The 24,484-nt window shown below is 40.5% G+C and overlaps 1 protein-coding gene across 11 annotated transcripts in view; it reads right to left on the bottom strand.

Annotated features, from left to right (window-relative positions):
• The window catches only part of LOC117548990 (disks large-associated protein 2), a 105,254-nt gene that overhangs the window by 35,380 nt on the left and 45,390 nt on the right, over nucleotides 1–24,484 (bottom strand). For all 11 annotated transcript variants that reach the window (XM_034220576.1, XM_034220590.1, XM_034220530.1 and 8 more), the window contains 2 exons: nucleotides 13,089–14,227; nucleotides 214–425 (listed from right to left, as the gene is read on the bottom strand). In XM_034220576.1, the coding sequence (XP_034076467.1) occupies nucleotides 214–425; nucleotides 13,089–14,227 (1,351 nt within the window). The remainder of the gene's footprint in view (nucleotides 1–213; nucleotides 426–13,088; nucleotides 14,228–24,484) is intronic.

Raw genomic sequence — 24,484 nt, 5'->3', positions numbered from 1 at the left:
TCACCTTCCATGCAATCATTAATAACATCATAAAAAGCTGTTCATTGTACTCATAAAGCAACCACCAATATCTGAGCCATTTCCACTGATAACAAAGAAAGAAAATAAGGAGAAAGGATCCTTCTAAAATGGGTTTAAAAATAAAAGAGTTACAATACATTGAAATCTACACAGCTTTAGTGTGGACATATTGGGCTATGCAGCCAGGCCTACCTTTGGGAGTCTAGATGGGGTCTCTGCATGGCTGATTTGAGGACGAGAGCATCTGGCCGAATGGCTTTCTGTGGGGAGGTCTTAGGGCTGGTGTCAGAATCCCCACTTTCATCTTCCACCTCTCCCATAGCTTTGACATAACTACTGCTGCGCATCCGCCGACACGGGATCTCATCATCCCCTGGGTATCCAGCCCATTCATCCTGGGGCACCTGTGGGAGATAAAACACCTTTTATTGAATACTACATATTCATAATCCTATGAAATATTTACTTAGCTCTGGTGACTTAAAAACCGTGATGGAGTGAAGATGTAACATGTGTCCATACTGTAGACAAAAATATCAGTTTTGTAAAATGAGCTACATCAGAGATATATGATTTGCAACTTGTACAATAGGGCCCAAATAGCCAAATGAGTGTGAGAAATGTATCAGACAAGTAGTCAGATAAGCTCTGGCTGGTTTTCCCTAAACAATAAATTAAGCTGATTCACAACCGTGGTTTCAAGCTGCACTTCATTTCATCCCCCTCGGAGCCTGGGCTCTCAAATTAAACCAAATGCTTAACCTTAGTCCACCCACGAGAATCTCAGCGTTAAGTTCCTGTCTGCATGATAAGGCACTTCTTATCATTCTTATAAAAACAGAATGACAAACTATTGTAGTTAATGACTTAAGGAGTAGCTGTCAACATGGGCCACTACTAGAGGTGTGAATCTTTTGTTATCTCACGATTTGGTTAGAAAAGACTCATGCTTATTTTAGGATCTATTCTGGCTTCATGCCTGAAGTGTGTGTGTAACCTTAAGGAGTTGTTGTGTTTGGAAAAAAATCAAGTGATTTCAATAATTAAAAGTTCTACAAAAAATAAAGTTGCTAATATCAATGTGCACAGGCTAGCTGCATCAGAATTTTCAAAAATAAATTGTTCACAAAATAACACTGTGAAGCCTCAACCTGTTAGACCCCAAGCCTGTTTTTCATGTCTCAGGCTCGAAAATGACATTTCCAGAACAAATTACCATAACTACACTTCTAAAAGGGGAAAATTAATAATCTTTTTTCTCAAATTAATGATAAACCTGTGAGTTGGATGTAGAAAAGTCAGAATCAATATAGATGTTTTTTATTTTAAAGAAAATTCCAATTGAACATAGTAAAAAAACTGTAAATTATAGTGTCCGTCGAAAACTTGTTTTTTACTTATAGTGAAAACTACCCTTGGATGATGGGTTAGTAGACTAAAAGCTTTAGGAATCCAAAGTACAACATATAATAAGTACCCTGTATCAAGATTGATGCAAAACAACCTTTTTAGAGAGGTTTAGCAAAAAAAACTCCACCTCTGGCGCCATTTGGGTGGAAATGGGTGTTTTTGCCGTTTCTCTGGAACCCATTGGTCGATTTTGATGATTGACATCGCTTTTTAACCGTTAGAGCCAATAGAATCAAGGGAAAGTTCCACATACACACACAGGTTACCAAATAAGGAGTGATAGTGACGCGTAGCCAAAACCAGAGCTGCAACACACTCTGGTGGCTACCATTAGCAACCATTTTTATTCTCCGATTTTTGCATAAAAATTGAATTATGGATTATCAATACTTTTTTCAAAGTGACAGACACATTGTATTAACCTTCAGCCGCGTTTGTTCTCGTTGTAATGCCATTGAACACGACCTTTGATCAGAATAACAGCTAAGGTGAGCATATCTCCGTGTTTTGCTACCTAAAGCTACATCGTGTGTTGTCTGTATTTGTTTCCCCTGTCACGAGTTCTGATCGCTCAGTGATGATCCTTATATTTCTATAATTTGTGGACTCTCAGGATGTTATCTAAGCTTGTTTGTGCAGATCCAATAAGAATAACGATCGGTATAGCTAGAGTTCTGTGCTAAAGGCGTTAGATTTTTTCGCACAGGGCTAATTCAGAGGCTCAGCGTTAGCCTTGTGTCATCAGTTAGCTGAGTTTCTTCCCGTTACATGGATATGAAACATTCATAGTTTATTAAATCTTAAGAAGCCCTCAGACACTGTTGCTTGCAGATGTTGTGGTTTCGGACCCACCGAAGGGTCCGTGGGGTCTAAAAAGGGCCTCTTTCATTATTATCTGCAACATTGTCATGTGACAGAGAGATTCAAGCAGGCCCGGTTCTACGGGGGTGCATTGCACCCTCAGTTGAGTTGTTATGCACCCTCATTTGAAAAATTAAAAGTGAAAAATAAATAAAAAAATAAAAGTGAAAAAAAATAATAATTACATATATAATAACAATAATAATAATAGTAGTAATAATAACTAATGAATATAGTTGAAATAAAATAAATTGTAAATGTGGTTAAATAACTTTGTCTGCTGCATTTATTTGGTCAATTTAAACGGTAAGTAACATTATTATGTCAAGTGCGCGTGACCTGTGCCGCTGCGCGTTCGTCATTTGCAAAGTGCTTACACAGCAGTCAATGATGGACATCAGAAAATGGTTAAAACAACCAGCCCTAATCACCAGCAGTAACACTGCATCTACTGCAGGTAATAACAGTTCAGATAATGGGGAGATTACGTTACCCGCGGCCACTGTCGTGCACAATAACGTCCTCCCGCTCGACTCGCCGGCTTTGCCCGCCTCGCCCACGGAGGCGGAGCAGCCGCAGCCGTCTTCGTTGCCCCAAACACCGCCACCCCTCGGCGGCCCGCAAGTGCCAGAGGACCTCGGGAAAACAGAGCCTGCCCAGGTATATTTTTTTTAAAAAGTACCCAACTCGCCTGTACAGTGGGGTAAGGCGCTCATTTTGCAGCTCATGGTTTCACAACAGAGATTGGCTGGAATATTCCTCTAAAAAAGATGCCATCTTCTGATATGCCTGTAGACATTTCGGTCTTGAAAGGGGAGTGATTTGTAAAATATCCATAAAGAAATAGTAAACCTGCTTACAGTTCTGTTTCATATGGGTGTTGAGATGTATCCAGATCTCTTCATTTTGCTCTCAAAGTGCACCAGATTGATGCTTTTAACTTCAATATTTAAAAAAAAAAATCTTCCCGGGGGAACATGCCCCCGGACCCCCCTAGAGGAGGTGAGGACCCCCTGATCAGCGCAAAAACAATTTGTTAAGGAAAAAATGCCTATAAAGAGGTACAGTACAGCGCTGCACCATCAGTGTCTGATTTATTAAAACAACAACATTGTAACTGAGAAACACTTAAATGCTACAATGTTTACAATCCATCACTAAATTCATGGCAAACCAATTTTAACATCATGCAATAACACTGAGGACATTAGTTGCATTGAACTGATCTTTTTAATAAGTTGTACTTACAATATAGTGAGAAACATGGGCTTGTGCTTCACTGAGGATCTTTGTCATTCTGACAGGGAGGCAACCTGCAGTTATTACACTTCGCGTTTTGAAATATGTGTAACTCTGTTAATTATAAAACCCACACTGCTCAAATTTCGTTACTTTTCCTAAAATTGGTATATCTATTTATTTATTTGTTTTGGGGCGTGGGGAATGAAGAGAAAAAATATATGAGCATTTTATGAGCATGGGATTTTGACCCCTCATATAAACATATGCATAATGCTATACTTTGCGGCCACACGCCGTTGCCAAGCAACGCTTATTGTTTAGGTCCTTTGATAAGCAGGCAGTCAAATAATTAACTAGAACTAGCTAGATCTGATAGATTTGGACATAAACGCGAGTGAAGTATAACCGGACGCGAGAGAGAGAGATCAGAGATCAGATCAGCTGCTGCTGACAGAGAACACGCAGCTCCGCATGATCACAGCTCCGCCACTGTGACGGACCGGTGAGTGGAGCAAAATACACTAAGAGTTAGACCTAACACACTTAGCTAGTTTATCTACTCTGGAACAAGCTAAACTAGTTATAAATATATTTATTCTTTACTGTCGGATCACTTATTACAGGTTCAGCGAGCTGCACGAGACTGACGGGCTGTCAGGAGAGGGAGAGGAAAAGAGAGCACCCCGTTTATTTTCCCATTTTATTATCCAGAGTTTCTGTAAACCTTTGAATAAAGTAGTTAATCTACGATTAGTAGTTTGTTTAAATGCATTACTTATGTTTTTTTCTTTCTCATTAACATAAAATAAATCTCACGTACCCCCTGCAGTACTCCAACGTACCCCTAGGGGTCCATGTACCCCCATTTGAGAACCACTGCCCTAGAGGTTGTTGTCCACTCCCCATTTATAAAAATAGCACTTTACCACTGCACCCTCTTTAATCTCAGATGCACCCTTAGTCATTTTGTTCTGGAACCGGGCCTGGATTCAAGCTAGCTTCTTAATTAGCTTTTTCTCAACACCTCTGCCAGCTGGGTCTTTCTTGGTAAAATCCTCGGAGAGTCGTGGGTTTCACACTTCCGACAGCATCAACTGCAGTTTTTTTTCTGGACTAAACACAGAACTGGATAACAACAGTGTTATTAGCATGATGTTGGCTGGAAGTGCGTGGGTGTTGGTGAAGGCTTTGTCCCTTCTGTATGCCTTCAAATAGTGGGTGGGAATAACAAGGAACACTGCCTCCTGGGGAGGAATTGGTCATGTCCTGTGGGTTTAAAAATGCTGTGCTCTGGGTCATTAGCAGGACCTTAGCAGCAAGGCTTATGTAGTATATGTATGTAGTAATATAGTAGGTGTGTAGTATATTTGTATATGGGTTTCCCTCAGATGTTCAGATGTATTTGCCTAGTCCAAACATCTTGATGATTGTCAAAGTAGAGCATATCAACTTCTATCAAGAAATTATTATTAATATTAGGTTAGTCAGTTTCCATTTGGACCAGGTCAGCACTTAATTTTAACAACTTTGATATTATTCACAACTTAGCCTTCCATTCATTAATGTTAATAAAGTCAATGTTTGTGGTTCGGAAGAAAATGAATATAGAGAACCGTGTGAGATTCATCAGCATGTTTCTAGATGGAGCTCAAATAGTACTTTACATCTGCACGATCATCAAACCAGTTGAATGGAAAGGGTGAAAGAACCTTTTTAGAATAGCACTCGTCTTGCAAATCAAAACATGAGCATACTTAATTCAAGGATTTGTAGAAACAGATTAATAGAATTTCCTTCACACTCTTGGCGCTGATGCAGTTTGTGTGTTTTTATGCTTGCACAGCTAAGACTGCCAATCATTGCCCTGAAGCTTGGGCTGTAACTTTTAAATCAGCACCATGTCATGAATGCCACAGCATTTCTGATGATACAGAATAAATTGACCTATCATGCTATTTTTAGGCAATAGCATAGGTCTCAGATATATACAAATATATAAAAAACATGTCTATGAAGTGTTTTGCTCAAAATACCACACAGATCACCCATTCTAGCCATGCCTCATAACCCTCTATTTCACTTCCTGTTTCAAAAGTGGCGATTTTATGTATAAAGCTTAAAAAAAAAAAATTGATAAAATTAAAAAAGGAGGGGGCTGAGCTCATGCGGGACCCGGCAGCTACCGTCTAAACAAAATACTGCCGTGATGAAACGCCATATCATGGATTATCAAGGATTCTTTCTGAAACAGTATGGAGCTCAAAGGCTTTCTCTCTTGCCGGTTATACCACAAGGTGAGTTCCTTTTTATATCCTGCTTCTTCACACACATGCTCTCCAGTACAGGTTAGCTCTGAGTGTTAGCGATGCTAATGTAAACACCGACCATATTACGTCCATAACAGTCGGGCATTGTTTCTGATAGGGCCGTGGGTGTAAAGCCAGCCCACATTTCCGATATTACATCATATCGGACGCAAATCTGGATCAGCTCCGTTGTAGCCCCGTTTTTAGAGATTTGGGTACGGAGGAAAAGAGAGAGGGTTTTATTTGCTGACGCTGCGTGAGTTCCCCGACACACCGGGGACACATATTTATGTATAAAAGACATGCATTTAGCATGATATGTCCCCTTTAAATTAGCTTTTACTGACAGCAAAAGGGGCACAGCATTATATTTGTTTATATGCAGTACCACGATCTAATCAGAAACTACTGAAATCATCAGCTTTCAAATATTTGTATAATCACAGCCATAACATAATCTAGTATGAATATATGTTGAATATTCTACTCTAGAATCTCTCTAAGTGTAAACGACTATTCTTAAAATTACAGCCTCGGGATTACATAGTGATTAAGTGATTGCGTGCTAATTACTGTACACTGCGGTGGTCTACACATAAGTTCATGTAATGAAAACCAGGCTGTATTAATCAGATTTTGACGTGATAGAAATATAGGTAGAATATGACTCCTGCAAAAGAATAGAGAATTAATGGTTTTGATTTTTAAATTGGCTCTTTGGACTTGAAGTGATTGATTGCAGGTTTAAACATATAAAAGTATGTTTTTTTGTCATGAAGCTATTTGTAAAATCAAGATGGAACATTGTGATGCACAATATCTGCATTGAGTCTCCTTTAGAGCTTACAAGTCATCATTTAAAATCTTTTCTTTAGAGATCGTTTCCATTTCCGGTTTGTGATTGATCTGTAAGATTAACAAAAACACTACCCTCCATACTTTGGTTTGAATTTGACTGTTGAATGAGACTGAACTGTGATTAATATATGTCAAATTATTCATAGGATCTAAATCAATGATCACAGACACGATGAGGTTTTGTGTTCCTGAAGATGGTGATTTACAATGGCAATGTGTCACCCTCTACATGCTGGGGTAAAGTATTGATCAGTGGAGCAGTGAGTATAACACTGTGTGTGTGTGTGTGTGTGTGTGTGTGTGTGTGTGTGTGTGTGTGTGTGTGTGTGTGTGTGTGTGTGTGTGTGTGTGTGTGTGTGTGTGTGTGTGTGTGTGTGTGTGTGTGTGTGTGTGTGTGTGTGTGTGTGTGTGTGTGTGTGTGTGTGTGTGTGTGTGTGTGTGTGTGTGTGTGTGTGTGTGTGTGTGTGTGTGTGTGTGTGTGTGTGTGTGTGTGTGGGGCAGCTGCTGCAGTCGTCCCAGTGGACCGGCAGCCTCAGCTCTTGAAACAACAGCCCCAGGCACAGGGCTGCCCCGAACGCTCTGCCACTTACTCACTTTACCCAATCATCTGCTCTTGCTGTTTCTCTGCCACAGTGGATGAATTAATCTCACAGAAAGCAGAGAGGCTGATACCCCCTTTGTTCACCTAGAGCAGTGGTTCCCAACCTGGCGCGCAATACATGATTGTCACTAAAAGCCTTGTCTCTACATTACAATAAGATATACAAAATAATTGATTAATTAATTTTAATAAAATTTCAAGTTAGTAGCTAATAAAGGCATACAAAGACAGAAATGTATAATTCTTTGTTTAATAGAAATGTTTCTTCTGCCCGTAAAGTGTCCAAACCAGGCTTGTCTGGATAAGCGCATTTTTAAAACATAGTCATTGTCCATGCCGGTTTCAGTTGGATTATTCGTCACAGTTGCTCCGATCAGATCGGTCTCTTTTGAATCCACATAAACACATCAGCAAAATCCGGCTTACTTTGAGCATGTGTTTTAAACAGTTTAATCCCTTTGTGAATAGTTTCCACTTGCGCCGTCCTTTAATTTCTTCATACAGCGGGAATCCAAATGAATTAATCCTGAGTCCAATAACCATCAAAGTCACTCCAATAGTGCTCCTTAATTACACTTTCATCCTCCTTTAACAAAATACTTCACATTCATCCAGTTTGTGACAGTAGTTGTAGCATTTTTTAGACTTTGAAACTTTAATTACCACTGTGTGGGGGGGGGGGGGGGCGCAACTTCCAACAGGAGTCATTTGGGGGGGCTCTTGGGAAAAAAGGTTGGAAACCCTGACCTAGAGGTAGAGAAATGCTTTCTCCATCACACCGGTTATAGGATGTGTATTTTGTAAAATGTGTAACCTTTTTTTATTTGTTATCTTTAAGACTTTTTCTATGCATGCTTTAGGTAACATTAAGCTGTCTTTGGCTCTTTTCTGCTGTAACAATGTAAATGTCCCCTCTGGGGGACTAATAAAGGTATTCTGATTCTGATTCTCACTAACACCCAAAATCCTCTCTGATTTGACGGCTCGCTTCAGTGGGGCAGACGGGTGAAAGACTTGACAGCATAAGGCACTTAAAGTGATGAACATGTTTCCACTCTATGGGAGGTGGCAAATGGGAAAATGTAGAGGGATTTAGAAATGCTAATAATAGCACCTGTGTCTTTACAGCATCATTAATCTCGTATATTTTACTCTGATGTGTTTACCGAATGTTTTTGTAGTCAAGATGGAAAGGGTTCTGAAGCATTTAGACCATATGCTACTAGATCTCTCCTTTATATAAAAAAAAAATTAACTTCTTTTGGCAGCATTGCCCATTGACATTTTGCTATCCTACAACAGCAGAGTAGGGACATGAGGTTTGCTAATATTGTGATATTAGGCAGCATCTTTGTGTCATGTGCTTGAAAAAAAGGTAGAATGAATTAGCTGACCTATCAGTAAAACTATCACGCACACTAATCTGCTATGCATACATTTATTCTGTCCCACATGAGTGGAATAAAATGCAGCAATTGTCTGGAACCTTAATTAATCAGGTTTAAAGACGGCAATAAAGCCACATAATAATTTACCTGCTTTTGCACGACCATTGATCGTCTGAGGCTGCAGTTAACAAGCTTCTCCCAATCTCATTAGCATTACCTAATTTTAGTGCTCATTTGATGCTTCACCTGAAGTAACATGTTCAGCTGTGCCTCTGAGGCAGATATAGGCAAGCTGTTTTGCACCATCATTAGTTACTTCTTTACACTGAGGATACTTTGTACAAAAATCACCTTGGGAAAAAGCACCTCCTTGCTGTAGAAGGTAATTTGGTACGGCTATGTACTGTAGCAGACAGTATTGTGTGTCTCTCACAGAATAAAATGACATTTACAAACTAAGAGAACAATTTCTACTTTCTAACTGTAATTGCTTCCCAGAGTTTGCTGATTAGTTGTTGGAATGATAAGATGTGTGATTTGTGACCCTACATTAAGTCTACTTAATTCTGAAGGAGATTTTAAAAGCTTAGTCACCTGCTTGCTGTAACTGCAATAAGCAAGTACAGGATGTTAAACACTCCACTTGGCTGATTATTACCCACTTCAGTTCTAGAAATGTCACCTGTGTCCTGTATTTATAGGTAAATGCTCTGCTGGTCTATTCTGGCAAACAGTAACACACTCTCTGAATGCAGGGGGCCTCACAAGACATCATTTGTCGCAATGGCCACTGTACATTATATGGAGGACAGCAGCTTAACCTTTAGGGATATACAGTAGATTCTTGAATAGAGACATCAAGAGGAGACAAGGTTCCTCCCCAGATAATCTTTTTAAATTATCTGCCATTGCCTGGGAGATTTCATTATTGCACTAAAGCACTGCAGTGGCTACATTTCAGACGAGGAAGGGCAAGAACATATGATTGATCTAAGCTAGGTGATTTATGGAATGCAGGAGCCTTGCACAGAGCGCCTTAACTGCATGTGTTGGACTCTTTCTCACCTTGAAAACATCCTATGAGATCTTGGGACCAGGCCAACAGTTACTTATTTACACTTTGTTTGCCCAGTTAAAATAAAGTGTTTTCTCTCAGACAGGTCAGCTGCTCAATTTAGTGATAGAGCGAATTATATAACTAGCAAAAGCAAATCCTAAAAATGTAAAGGTTACAATATACAAATGCAAATGAATAGAAAATGAATGGTTTGTTTTTTAAATTGGCTCTTTGGACTTGAAGTGATTGATTGCAGGCTTAAACATATAAACGTGTGTTTTTTTTAAAGATAATGATTCATGAAGTTATTTGTAAAATCAGGATGGAACATTGCGATGCACAATATCCACATTGAGTCTCATTTAGAGCTCACAAGACATAATTAAAAATCGTTTTTTTAGAGATCCTTTCCATTTCCGGTTTGTGATTGATCTGTAAGATTTTGTGTGCAATGGTTACTCTGTTCGACATAAGCTTTACTCTCATGTCATCACAGCAATTGTCGGCTATAACAGCTAGCCTGCAGTCCTGACACTTGCTGAAACAAGGTGATGTCAACAACTTGCCCAACGCAGACATCTCCTCCTCATCACAAGTGAGCGCAGACCTAAAGACCCCGACACCTAACAGATAGAAATCAGATGAGCAAACAGAGTGCCGCCCACATGCCTTAGTACAGCTCTCTCCTCACGTATTCCTCTGAATAAGGCTCTCAGTGTGGACACGCTCTGTGCAGATTGTGCCCAAGTGGCAGCTGCAGGGTCTCAGCCTGCTGACACATGAGCTTGTCAAAAGCCAGGGAGAGAGCCTCTGTATTGACAGGCTTTCTGTCCTCATTGCACATAAACAACTTCACTTTGTGTCTGTGTGTGATTGTGTACTTCACATAGCATCAAAGTGCATGCACTGGCCAAAGATCTAACCTCTTCTGCAATCCTTTTTTAAGCATGGACAGAAATGTCTCTAGTAGCTTTGTATAAAAGCTGCAGCATTCACTGCAATTATTAAAACGAAATGATCACGACAGCGCATGGATACTAGAGCTGCAAAACTAATCCAAAATCCCAATTCGGGCTGGCCAAATATTCAAATTGCAGGTTGAACATTTGTTCCAGGCCAAATATGTTTGAATATTATTTTTGAATTAAGGATTGTGGTGCTGCATTGATGTCCTGGCCTACAAATCGCATTCAATGAACATAATAAAATATCTCTGTTTGTAAACATTTTAAAAAAAATCAAACCATGATCTTCATAAATATCAAAATCTTTCCATGATAATGAGTCATCCTGAATGATATTGCAATAGCTAAATCAGTCAATATAATTGCAATTAGTTATTTTTTCCAATATTGTGTATGGGTACAGTGTAGGGATGGGTATCGTTTGAAATTTATCGATTCCGATTCCGGTTCTTATCGATTCCCCGTTTCGATTCCAAAATTGTAAAAGAAAGAGGTAAAACGTTTAGATAACAAAAATATCTTTATTCTTTTAAGCTTTAACTGACATTTTTACAAATAAAAACTATACATGCAATACTATTGCACAATAGCTGTGCTTTATTTTAACTCAGTTATGCCTTTGGCAAGCTATTAACAGGCATTACACTGTGCCTTGTCTTTTTCTTTTTTAGTGTAGTGGAGCCTCACTTTAGAGCGTTTACCGCGACCCATCTTTGGTGTTATGAAGTGACTGAGCTCGTGAACTGTCTACTGGAGGGCGGGGGGAGCCTCGCTGCGGTGCAACAGTGGACCTCTGTCGCCTGTCAGCGCAACTTACATGATGCCGTTTAAAAAAATTAAGGGCGGTGCCGGCCGTCAGCGTACCGAGCCGGCCGTCAGCGGGCCGTTGACGGCCGGCCATTCTGTGATTCTCCAGAACACACAGATGGCCAGTCCGCCCTTACCCTGTATTCCACCGGGTCTACCGCGTTTAGGAACCGTTAAGCAGAACCGAAATTGTGTATTTTGTATGGGTACCCGGTACCCGGCATTTTCTTATCGGTTCTCATCTGGAACCGAGTTTCGGTTCCCAACTCTAGTACAGTGTAACTCAGTTTTCAATTTCCTGTAGTTGGGTGTATCGTATAGTTAATAACTTTTAGGCATTATTGGTGATGTGCGAGGACTAGAACAATCCTGACACAATTTGAAAAAGCGCTGGAGCAGAATAAACACAATGTAATATTAAGACATACATACTAACCCCTAACCCATTCACAGGGGGAGTTTGGCAAAGCTTGAATATCAGCCAATCACTTCAGCTCTGCTCATCCTGATTAAAGTAGAGAACACATTTTTCCAAAGCAGAGCTAAGCCCTAAATATGTTTTTACGACTGAATCAAGTGCTGTATAGTAAAAGTTAAAAGAGATTGAATCAAAGAGCCATAACCTCAAATACCTGGCTTTTGGCCTCGTTTTAGAAGTCAGTGCCTGCTGTGGGATAGCAAATAAGAGGCTTGGAAAATCTGTGAACAACACAATTTACTCCTATTTTAGTGTGCAACCTTCTACATCAACTCTGCCTTAACAGTATATTATTTTAGTTTAGACCTCAACCTGTGTGTTTTCTTCACTGCAGTCTATCTCCGGTAGTCCTTTATTCTCAGAGTCTTACACCATGACATTGATTCTCTCAATTGATTTCTACATCTTAATAGACAATAGCTCCCTGAGGGGACTAAACAAAAGGGAATCCTGGTCAAATATATTGGCTCACACTGGACACTGTAATTGCCCCCAGGAGAGTATTAGAATCAGAAGTGGAATCCAAAAGGCTTCCCTGGCCGGATTTCTGATCAATACATCAATCATTGCATTTACCTCAGACAGTTCTCTATAGGAATCTGTGGATATCGATCTCAATTATCGTTTGTTATATTTTCAGATAGGAGATGTTCGTTGTATTGTCTGCCCTTGAACCTACCCATGAGATTCCGCCTTGAAATATGTCTTAAGAGAGATAAAGACCAGTTTCACTTTTGCAATACCTCTACTGAACGTATGTCAAGGTTGCATTGAAAATTGATTATATGTATACTAACTGGAATTGAGAAGAAAGTTTGAAAGTACATTTTTCTTTTTCGTAAATTGCTATAAATTAAACCAATTATTGTATAAACTATTAAGCATAGTGATATCCCCATAGATAGTATAATAGACATGTCTACAGATAGCAACAGATCCTCTCTCTTAACTCATAGCTAACTGTTAATTCTATTGCAGAAAATCTCTACTTATTGTGAAACAAATCACCAGTTTGGTATATGGGGAAACACACCAGCAAAAACACATTCCTTTTATCAGAACCTCCAACAAAAATTAAGTGTAGCACCCCATACCTGCAGGTAGTGACATGTCCGCGATGACTTGAGATCCGAGTGCTTATCGAGATTTAGCGATGACTTCCTGTACGCCTCCTTGGCCTGGCTGACTGTCAGTGTCGACCAGGAGCTCCTCTTCATGAATTTGCCCTCGGGCGCCATGGCCATGCCCTCGCAGGCCATGCACTTGACATCATTGTTACTCTTAGAGGTCTTGAGTGACAGGTCTCCAAAATGGTGGCTGTGCGTGGATTCTGGGTAGTAGTGGCTGACCGGTTCGCCGTGGTGCCGCGACATGACACTGGGTGTGCGGTAAGTGCTGTCACTATCGAGGTTGTCATCCGAGCTCCACCAGCCGCCAGAACGGTTCTTTCGTTCTTTGCTCTTGCTCCTCTTGCTACCGTGTTTGGTGGAGTGGTGGCCATGATGGTGATAACTTCCTCCTCCACCTCCCATGATATCACCCTTTGTGCCATTCATCTTAGACGATCCCTCCAGGGAGTGGGACTTGGTGAATAGCTTCTGGACAGAATGAACAAGGTGTCTGATGCGGCCAGGACTCTCGCTGCGTTCTGTGGTGGTGTGGGTGCGCTGGTACTGTAAGGTGTGGAAGCCATCGCGGTGTAGCGGCAGTTGTTTCTCAAACTGGTCGACTAGGTTAGCAGGAAGGCGGTTGCTCTTGGTGCCGGAGAGATGGGAAGAGGCAGCGGCGGCGGCTGCAGCAGCAGCGACGGCTGGAGATGTGGCTGAGGCTGTGATGGCAGCGCAGTCGTCCCGTGTGGCTGAGTCGTAATACTGAGAGCTGTAGTGCATTCTGGGGAAGGTGCTGCTGGAGATGTGGTCAGATGCTGCAGCAGGAGGCATCATGACGCCGGACATCATCATGCAGTCCGAGTGGATGGAGCTGCGTGGCGAGTAGCGGTGGTGGAAGTCCATGGGGCAGCTCTCTGTGGGGCTGAGCAGGTAGGACGAGTGGCGGGAGTCAGAGCCATGGTGAGGGTGGAGGTCATGGACGTGGGGGTCATAGTCCAAGCCATAGGGTAAAGGGATCTGGTGCTGGGAACGGCTGCCCGATAAGCCCTTCATGTTCCTGGCTGGAGGGAGCCGTCTGCCTTCATTGAACTTTCGAGACGTTGACCAATGTGGAACCTTCTGGTCTGTAGCAGAGAAGAGGAAAGAAAGAAAAAGAAAAGATAAGATACAAGCGAGTTGGAGAGACTCTTGTTGCTTTAGGTACATGTATATCATCCGTACACTTTATGCTGTTTCCGACACTATACACCAAGGGACCACTGATGCCAGTGAATACTCTTGAAATGGAGAAACTAGGTTTGGTGAGAAGTTGTATTACAGTACGCATCAAAGCATATTTTTCTTACAAAGTGTTGAATTTAATTTCAGTTGTTTTCCAGTCCAATGAGGTACAAAATGTGGATTAACCTAGTATAAAGGAGATTACTGGGACAATAATAACCATGATGCTTTGAATATAGTATAGAGAAGAGTTTTTTATTAAATAATAGACTGCTCATCTTATCTCATCCAGAAAGAAACAGCTTGGAGGTTTTAAAGCTCAATGAAAATAAACTTTAATTCTAATGTATAATTTGTCATAGTTTACTGATCTCCTTTAAGCTATGATGACTTGAATAATTTATAGGAATATGTTCACATAACTGATTTCATTGTTTTCCTTTAGAAGAGTTTAATTTATATCAGGGTCAATAAAAAAGAACTTAACGGTAAAAATTACAGAATGATAACCGGTATGTCCTTTAGATATTCATTAGTGAGACATGATGAGTATATGAACGATGGAAGTTAGCACAATATACTTGTGTCATTTACCACAGGAAATCCCTCTCTGGTCTTTATTGACTTAAAACACCCGAAGAGTTTTCCTAAAGTTTATTTTAAATTACATGATTATCCATATATACTATACTTTTTTCAAGGATTCAAGGCTTTTATTGTCATTCATACATAGCTACAGTGTAGGTCCCTAGCTCCTCCAACAGTGCAACACAATAAAACAGATACAATAATGCAAGTAAATAGAATAGAATAGAAGTAGTGCCATAAGAGTCTATATACAAGTGATACATAAGTTACAAACAGGTGAATGTTATGGATGTTGAATAATGAAATGCTGTAATCCAACAACTGATTATCTACTTACTTACATGCTTGACTGAGAGTGTCATGTAATACAATTAAAAGCACTGGCAATATTTATTTTATTCTCCATTTAACTTCCTCTCTGACTGATGCAATAATCCACATTTATATTCCTCTGTGGACTATTGAGATTCAAGACGACATCTAAAATACGCACAAGTTTTCGAAGTTTTTAAAAAGCATCTCTGATCATCCTTCCTGCATAACAATGAAAGCCCCCCTCTTACCACTATGTGATAAGAGCTGTAAGGTAAATGTAGAGACAATGCTAAAGCTTCCTGAGAGTCTACCATGCCCCTGTAATTAATTACATTGAGTTCTCTGCAGCAGGAAACCCCAGTCTGGAACAGTGCACATCGTCTTACATAACATTTGGGATCTCTGATCTCACACCATTTCAAAAGGAGCCAGAAATAAAATTCACAGTTGTCATGGCAACCACTGCTGAAAACCCGGGGTACTGTAATAGGATTTGCAAGGTTGTTTGGGGTGGATCCCAGTCTCAAAAAACAAAAAAAGGAGTGAAAAAAAACATACACAGTATGTAATGTGATACAGAAACTACAGCTTGATTTGCCGTATGGGCTGCTGTGTTTGGTGCAACGTTACAGACCGTTACAGATTGCATTCTGTGGAGTTCAAATTAATGATGAATTTAAGCACAAGCTTGAAGACGGACATAAAAAACACATCATTAACTGCACATTTGATAATCCGTGTCTCTCAAAACAGTGTTCCCCACACTTGCTCTACCTCCATTAGAAATTAATACAATTTAAGAAACACTTGACTAACCCTTAAAATCCAGTGTCAGTGGGATTTGTTGCTCTGCAGGTTTTTACAACCTCACTGAGTAGATGTAATTATTGTTCTCATTTGATTGATGTCTTTTCCTTGCTTCATATTTTGGTGTAACTACAGTAGAATCAATTAAACCCCACTGGTATTCATTAGAGGGTGAAATCAGCCAAATATCTCATTCATTTTCAGATTTAAACTTCTGTCTTTTTGCAGAGCATTTATTTTGTATAATATTAAAACACTGTGTAACTCCTAGGAAGCAGTATTTGTAGTGTTGTAGAGCTTAATTGTAATAATCACTGTACAAGCAATATAGTACCATCTTTCTGCGTTCCTCTCTTCTCTGTCTTATCTAATTTCCACCATCATAGCTCTCTGTTAAAAATCTCCTTTCACTATTTCTCAAATCCTGCATCGAGGTAGATTACATCGACCGTTGCTGAGGCAACAAAATAGTCAAATTATAGCTTTCAGCAGAAATGAACGCACAGAGATAGTCTGTGTATGTACATGCTGTGTTATGCACAGTATAAAGACATGCCTCATACATACATCACCTTCAAATAATGCATTTTTTATCAGAGCAGCTGAGCATCCATCAACATATTGTTCAAATGCACATTCCTTGTTGAAGTGACTCAGCATTTTTCAACAGCAGTTTTATCTGAATGTGTCAGTAGTGCTGCCATCTACCTACGTATCTATGTCCTCTTTAAATAGCCAAAAGTTACATCATACACTCTGTAAAGACGCTCACATTATAGGGTCAATCCCCTGTTTATACCAGTCGTGAACAGACACATTTAGCTGTCATATATAGCATGTAATAATGGTGAACAAGACAGGACAGGAAACCTCCATGCTCCCACATAGTGGTGTCTGTAACACTGTCAGCCTGATCTGCATTTTCTTTCTGCCACCACCCCAGCATTCTGATTACATAAACCCTCTTGAGGCGGATTGATTAGCCCATGATCAGCTGTTTAAAGACTAATCTTTCAACCCAGATTGGTCTCTTTAGCTATCAACCAACTCATTTCAAGTAGAGTCAATATAACAAGAATGGATTTCTGGAGAGACAGAAGGAAGAAAAATAAATGCGAGCAAGGTGCTAAAATGTTTTCAATCATTAAACAGATGTCGATTACGGCTGTAGTGTAATTATCTAAGAAGCATTCCCCCCCATTAAGGCCACAGATTAGGAAGCAAGGGTTACTGTTGGTTAAATGTATCTTGATGTATTGCCCGATGAACCAATTTTGTATGTATCTCTGTACTTTCACAAAGTCAATATAAAGAGAAAGGTGAAGTTAAATATAGTCAAAGGTGAGCTTGACCAAAATACTTTAAGAGGTCGTTAATCAGAAACTTAAGAGACAATCCTGACAAGAGATCCATAAACTGTACAAATAACTCCCAATAAATGTAGTGCACCATTTTGAGATCTTCGGGCTTTGTTTGGACTTGGCAAATTGATTGATGCTTTTCACTGTGAGAACATTGTAACTGGCAACATTTATCCTCCTAGAGAGCTATGTCATCCCTGAAGTGATGAGATGAGCTGTCAACTCTCTGCAGTTTTAAATATCTGCATTGCATTCAAATATGTGGTACAACTCAATATTCATGTCAACACCAACCATCTATCATAGTGAGGATGTGAAGGTGGCGCAGTCAAGTTATAGAGTTAATATCGTATAACAAACTTGGTACAGTATGACAACACTCTCACTGTCTGCAGGAGGAGGCTTGTGTCATCCAATATGTGTAGCAGAATGCTCTGCAACCTCGACTGATGCAAAGTGACCAGAGCACTGTTCTCTGAGTGCGGAGGTGGTGACAGGGATGCAGGGGTTGCAGGCAGGCTCAACAAACAGGTACGGAAAAATACTAGTTGTGTCACAGAGATGAGTGTGGAAACCCTGCAGGCAGTATCACAGGGGAGGGTGAGTTCCTCAGCTCTATCTTCAAAAATATCACCCACTCTCCCTACAATGAGCTGATGCAACTGTAGCACCTTTAGCCTCCAGCTACTCCGCCTGAGGTGAACCATGGAGTGTTTTAAGTGCTTACTTGAACAGACTTCCATGTGGCCACACTGCTCTTACTTCAGATTCTACAAAATCACCAGTGTCAGTCCCCAGAAAAGGACTGCAGCCTGGTCACAAATAGTCCTCTGAGAACCAACCTGGACTTGAATGGTCTTCACATTTGCTTTACACAATTTGTATTCCCACCCAACCCAAGACATTTGCAGCTTTTTTGGTCCATATCGTGTCTGTAAATCTGCAAAAAGTGGCAGTTTAAAACCTGAAAGAAAATGTCAGGCTGGGAGGTGAAAGATCAACATTTGCTGCTCTGTAACCACTGAGGTGCCTTTGAGCAACTGGGAGGAATATAGGTTGAATAAAAAAATGTTGCATCAAGTGACAATTAGAGATGTCCCGATCACGTGATCGGGGATCGGAGTCGATCACGTGATTTTCAAAAGATCGGAATCGGGAGAAAAAAATCGGGGATCGGGAATTTTTATTTTTTAAATTATTTTTTATAAAATATTTTTATTATTTTTATTTGATGTTACAAAACAAAAATGACCATGTTCACGTCTTAAAGTCATCCTGAGGCCTTAGTTTTGGTTTAAAATTACACAACACCATGTATGTGTTGCTTCTTTTGGGCTTGTTTTCAGACCTGGTTATTTCTCTCAAATCTGGCAACAAAGTGGGCGCAGTGTCTAATAGTAGCAGTAAGCTAACGAGAGGCTACGTTCAGCTGGTGACTCGGGAGTCGGGACAGAGAAAATGTCAGGAGTTTGGAAGTATTATCAAATTGAAAGCGAAGGCAGTGTAACAGCCAGATGCAATGTTTGCAAGGCGGAGGTTCCGCGTGGTGGAAAGAACAGAGCTACGTTCAACACGACCAATCTAACACGCCACCTGAGAAACAAACACCAACAACACGACGAGTACACAGCGGCCACTCAGGTAACGGCACTGAAACAACCGACACTTTCAGAGACTTTTAAAAGGAAAGAGAAACTGCCCCAGAACAGTGAAAAGGCCAAAAAAATAACAGCCAAGATAGCTGAATTCATCGCGTTGGATGACCAGCCGTTATCTGTTACCTTTTCCTCTTAATGCATTGCATAAAGATCGGATCGGGAAAAATCGGTATCGGCAGATTGTCAAAATCAAATGATCGGAATCGGATCGGGAGCAAAAAAAGGTGATCATCCCTATAATCTAACAATATCGGAGGAAATCTAAAACCAGAAGGAAAAGAGGACGTGTGGATTGGGGGAGAGGATTACGTTTCTAAAAGGCTTTTGAGAAAATAAGGTGCAAGTGTGTTTCCCTTTTAGGGTTAGGGAAACATTTCATTAAAAGTTGCAATTGTTAGCAAAAGTAAAATAATGAATGGTGTTGACAACGAATGCTGTAGCTGGCATACTGAATGAAAATGCTTTTAGTAGTCATGATAATGTTTCCTTTACGTTCTATAAATGCAAATACTCCCTCTGGGCTCTTTAAGACCTCACATTGCAAGTCCAAAAAAAAAATTGATGAGAGCTTCCCTGTATAACAGCTTATGCAACAGCTATTGTGGTGCATGATCAACAGGCTGTTTCCGCTGTGCCTCAGTAATGCTTCAGTCAGCACCTGATGCAGCCTGTAAAAAAAATGTTTTCCTGACAAAGATGCCACAGAGATTAGGGCTAGTGCGGAAGAGAAACAATAATTCGGGGAAGCCTCACTGCTTGCTCGGCTCTCTGGGAAACCAGCGTGCTGCAGAGTTAGAGCTCTGCTGCTATGCTACAGTCTGCGCCTGGCCAGCTTTTCCCAAGATGGTTGCATAACTTGGATTAAATTAGGCCTTCCTCCTCCGCACCAATGCACGGCTAGCTGATGCCACAGGGAAGAATAGAGCAACAGGCAGCCAAACTGTAGAGCATGAATCACACTGTTGAAACATAACATCATTGAGATGATTTATCGATCCTCGCTGAGACAAAAAACATCCGTTCTAAATCTATTGTTATTACTCGCCCCAGATTGTTCCCTGCTCCTGACCTCTAAATCAAATACTTGAACTTAGATGTCTGTTGAGAATTACAAGCCCCATGGGAAAAAAATCAGGTCACTCACAGAGCTGTCAGACACCGTCATAATTCACATGAAATCATCTATCAAAGTTCACAGTGACACCGGAGGGCCAAAACAAGCAGACAGCGGATATGACTATCATGAGCAGGACTGCCAGCTTTTATCATTCTCAATCTCTCACAGTCTTGGACAGAAGAACCAATCAGAATAATTTAAGGGTGAATCGAAATTGTCCAAGTTTACCCTTGGCTTATAGTTTAGTATATCAGACCTGCATGAACTAACCGTAAAAAGAAAGTGTGAAAGATTACCAGCCAACCATCTCAATGTAGTAGATAGACTTTCTGACAATAGAGAGATTTTAAAAACAGATACAATGTAGTATTAACATATTTTTCTACGTCTCCAAGCACAGGGTAACACTAATGTTGGCCCGACTTAATTTAAGGTCTTATTCTTAACAAGTTTTTTCTATAACCTGTGATTTGGTCCATCTCCATGTTGCCTTAAAATAAACCAATTAACTGAATATTTGTGTATACCTGAGTTGTCCTGCCTAGAACAACCTGCCAACAAAATAATGTGTTCAGCACCCTCTTCTTTATTAACTCAATAATAGTATTCAGTAGTTTCCTGCGCCCACTAATTGCTAGTAAGGTTCATAGGAGTCTATCCCAGCTTGATCTAAATTGGAGGCGCACAAAATAACTTTGGAGAGGTTGATATTTTCACTTACTGATATTCAAACATGCAGTCGATTCAGAGTTTGTGTGACTGTGGGAGGAAACTGAAGCCTCTTAGATAGGTGGTGAAAAAAGAATCTCTTCTAAAACAGAAAAACAAGATGCCTCGACAGTAGATTAAAGGAACTGAAGATCCCCACAGGAATAACTTAGAGTGTGTTTACATGTGCCTGGCATATCCTGGAGGCGTGTGGTGCAGTGGGTTGGTTTTCGGATCAGGTGGTCACAGGTTCAAACCCCACTGCAGTCAGCATGTCATTGTGTCCCTGAGACACTTCACCCCAAATGCAGTCAGCATGTCGTTGTGTCCCTGAGACACTTCACCCCACATTGGATGTAGCTTTGCGGCAGAGGCTGTATTTCACCTTTCGATATATCCGCCCACTCCCTCCCACTGCTGCTGCTCTCCGCGGCAGGCAGACACTGGCTGATGTTGTAGTGATGCCACACATCCTGGACACAGCCTCAGTCTCTTCTCTGCGCCCTTAAGTGGAAGAAAACGCCAAATAGGGAGCTTATAGTCAGTCACTGCTCACTGTGAAGCCGCCGGTAATGCCTCCCACACTGCATTGATTTAACGCAGAAGATAGGGTCCTTTATACAGTGGAGAGCAGTAGGATCCCCTTAAGGCTTATGTGTATCTCTGAATACTTTTAAAGATATGTATACTTATTCTACATGTTATCTAAAAGAGCAAAATCATAAACTTGGGTCTGAAATATCCCTAAAGACTTCAGGATTTCCAGTTTAAATGTAACCAAGTATAAAACATCAAGGAAGCCATGAGATCGCCATAAGTGTATAAATCCCTCGCACATTACGTATTCCCCTTTTCATCAAGTACTAATCCTAACCTTGGTTGGTTCCGGCGATTTACCAAAATATATCACCGCTGAAGATACAATATGGAGACAAAAATACTAAAGCCCAGGTGTAGGAGGCTTAGCTTTGGCATCTTGCCTTTCCTCATTCAGGTCTTGCAGCAAATATTGACACATCTCCATGGAAACTGCTCATATGTACAGTATGTAGCCATTGCAAAAGTCTCACTTTTACCAGCCTGTGAACGTTTGAATATTGAGACATCTGCTACATGTACGCCTTCTTATTTTTAAGTCTCTCTCCAAAATGTTTATCCCGACATTTTGTTCGTAAATACAAGACCACACAAAAAATACTGTTTTATACGACTTGTGTTGTGGGGCTGCCAATAACTTTTAACAGTATAACTACTTATGCAGGGGCTTGTTTGTCATTTAAATAATTAAAATATAGGCTTGGGTTATTTTAGAATGCAGCCGCTGGTAGGTGTAACACTATTAAGTTGCATCCCTTAATAATCTGCAAAATGCATCTGCAGTTTTCCATTCAAATAGTAAAGTAACTGCATAAATGTCATAGATGTCGCTTTATTTAAATACCAAAATTCCTGAGCAAGCTTTAAACTATAATCACTTTGGAAAATGTATGATTTGTTGTTGCCAGAGACACTGAGTAGCTAAAATGTGGATATCAAGTGCAGAGAAGTCACCCCTGTGGTCAAAACAACTCAGAGAAACATCCAGAGAAACACAAGCAGCCAAGCTAGATGTCTGCCAAACAAGACATACTGTATCTGTGTGTGTATGTGTGTGTGTGTATATCGTGTGTGTGTGTGTATGTGTATCCATGTGTGTGTGCATGTGTGTATGTGTATCCGTGTGTGTGTGTATCCGTGTGAGAGTGTGTGTGTGTATCCGTGTGAGAGTGTGTGTGTATGTGTATCCATGTGTGTATGCATGTGTGTATGTGTGTGTATGTGTATCCGTTTGTGTGTGTGTGTATATGTGTGTCCGTGTGTATGTGTGTGTGTGTGTGTCCATGTGTGTGTGTGTTCCTCCAGGTGCTGAGAGATGGAAGTTGATTAAATGACAGATACATGACTCCCTGTGAAAACCTTTACAGTATTGAACGTGTTATAAAACCGGCAAACATTAATATTTACTGATACTTACTGTCTCTATTTATTAGTCAATTTGGTGTCTCTTTCATTTCTTTGAGAGAAAAGTACAAAAAGAAAATATATGAAACTGAAGCTCATCGCTAATGTATTAATACTTTATCTGCAACTCATATCTGCAACGACTACGATATTTAAGCACATGCCAGGCCTCCGTGCTCACTGCCGTTTCAACAGATGTTTGATTCAGAAGGTCCATGACACTTTGACATTGTGCTTTATTACAACGACAGTTATGCTCTTGCATTACATGTCATACGTACACCTTGACCAAGAAGCATATGTTTAAGTGATACGCATACTTGTAAAGGCATACAGAGATGACCTCTTCAAAGAAATGCATTACCCCCCCGTGTGTCACACATTGGCCTTTAACGATACGAAAGGACGAAAGTGAAACAATCACTGTAACTCTCTCCCACATTTATTCTAGTAGCAACATCATCGCTGACAATGATTGACAGTTTGCAGAATGCTCAAGCAGTCTTCCCACGCACGTGCATAAACGTACAATGTGAAATTACAACTAGTATTGTTTTCAGAATAACATTTTAACTAGGGCTGTCAAGTTAACGTGTTAATAACGCGTTAACGCAAAAAAAAATTAACGCCACTAATTATTTTAACGCGATTAACGCATGTGTATTTTTTTTCCTCGGCCGCCCCGTAGTTTCAGAGCGCATAGAGTTTAAAATACCATCTACAAGCTGATGCTGACAGCCCCGCTCCATATGGCAGACCACACTTTCACGCTCACCGGCAGGCACCGACTGGCTGTTGGGAGGACCGGGAGGGTGTGTGTATGTGTGGCCCGAGCGAGCGGGAGAGAGACCTTACGTGCATTGTTGTTGTTAGCATCTGGTGCTAGCTAGCTGCGCTAACGGATATGGAGCTGTTTAAATAAAAACAGAGGAGCGACATTTCGCCACAACTGCGCCGAGCACTTGACTTTATGCAGGAAGCCAGACAGTGGGACATTGTACGAAAAGTCAGCACACTCAGCACGGATAGTGCGCAACATGATTGCAGCGTCCAGGCAGCTCCGGTTCGAGCATATGCCTTGAGTTGCACATAGCTCCAACGATCCATCACACACACACACACACACACACACACACACACACACACACCACACACACACACACACACACACACACACACACACACACACACACACACACACACACACACACACACACACACACACACACACACACACACACACACACACACACACCACACACACACACACACCCACACCCACACACCATTTGTATTGTATTAATGTATGATCAGGTTCCAGGTTGAATTGAGGCGAATATGTGTAATGTTCAGAGGTTGTTGTGTTTAATATTCATAAGAATATTTGTCATTGTTCAAATGATAACATTAGCATAAAGCATATTTGTCCACTCATATGTTGATAAGAGTATTAAAAACTTCCTCTAAGGTACATTTAGAACAGATCAAAAATGTGCGATTAATTTGCGATTAATCGCGATTAACTATTTTAATCGACTGACAGCCCTAATTTTAACATTTTAACCCTCCTGACAAATAAACAACTGTTGATGTAATATACTGTAT

This window comes from Gymnodraco acuticeps, unplaced genomic scaffold (genome assembly GCF_902827175.1).
Source record: "Gymnodraco acuticeps unplaced genomic scaffold, fGymAcu1.1, whole genome shotgun sequence".
Lineage (NCBI taxonomy): Eukaryota > Metazoa > Chordata > Actinopteri > Perciformes > Bathydraconidae > Gymnodraco > Gymnodraco acuticeps.
Note: the sequence above shows the minus strand (reverse complement) of the source record. Positions and strands in the feature narration are given on the sequence as shown.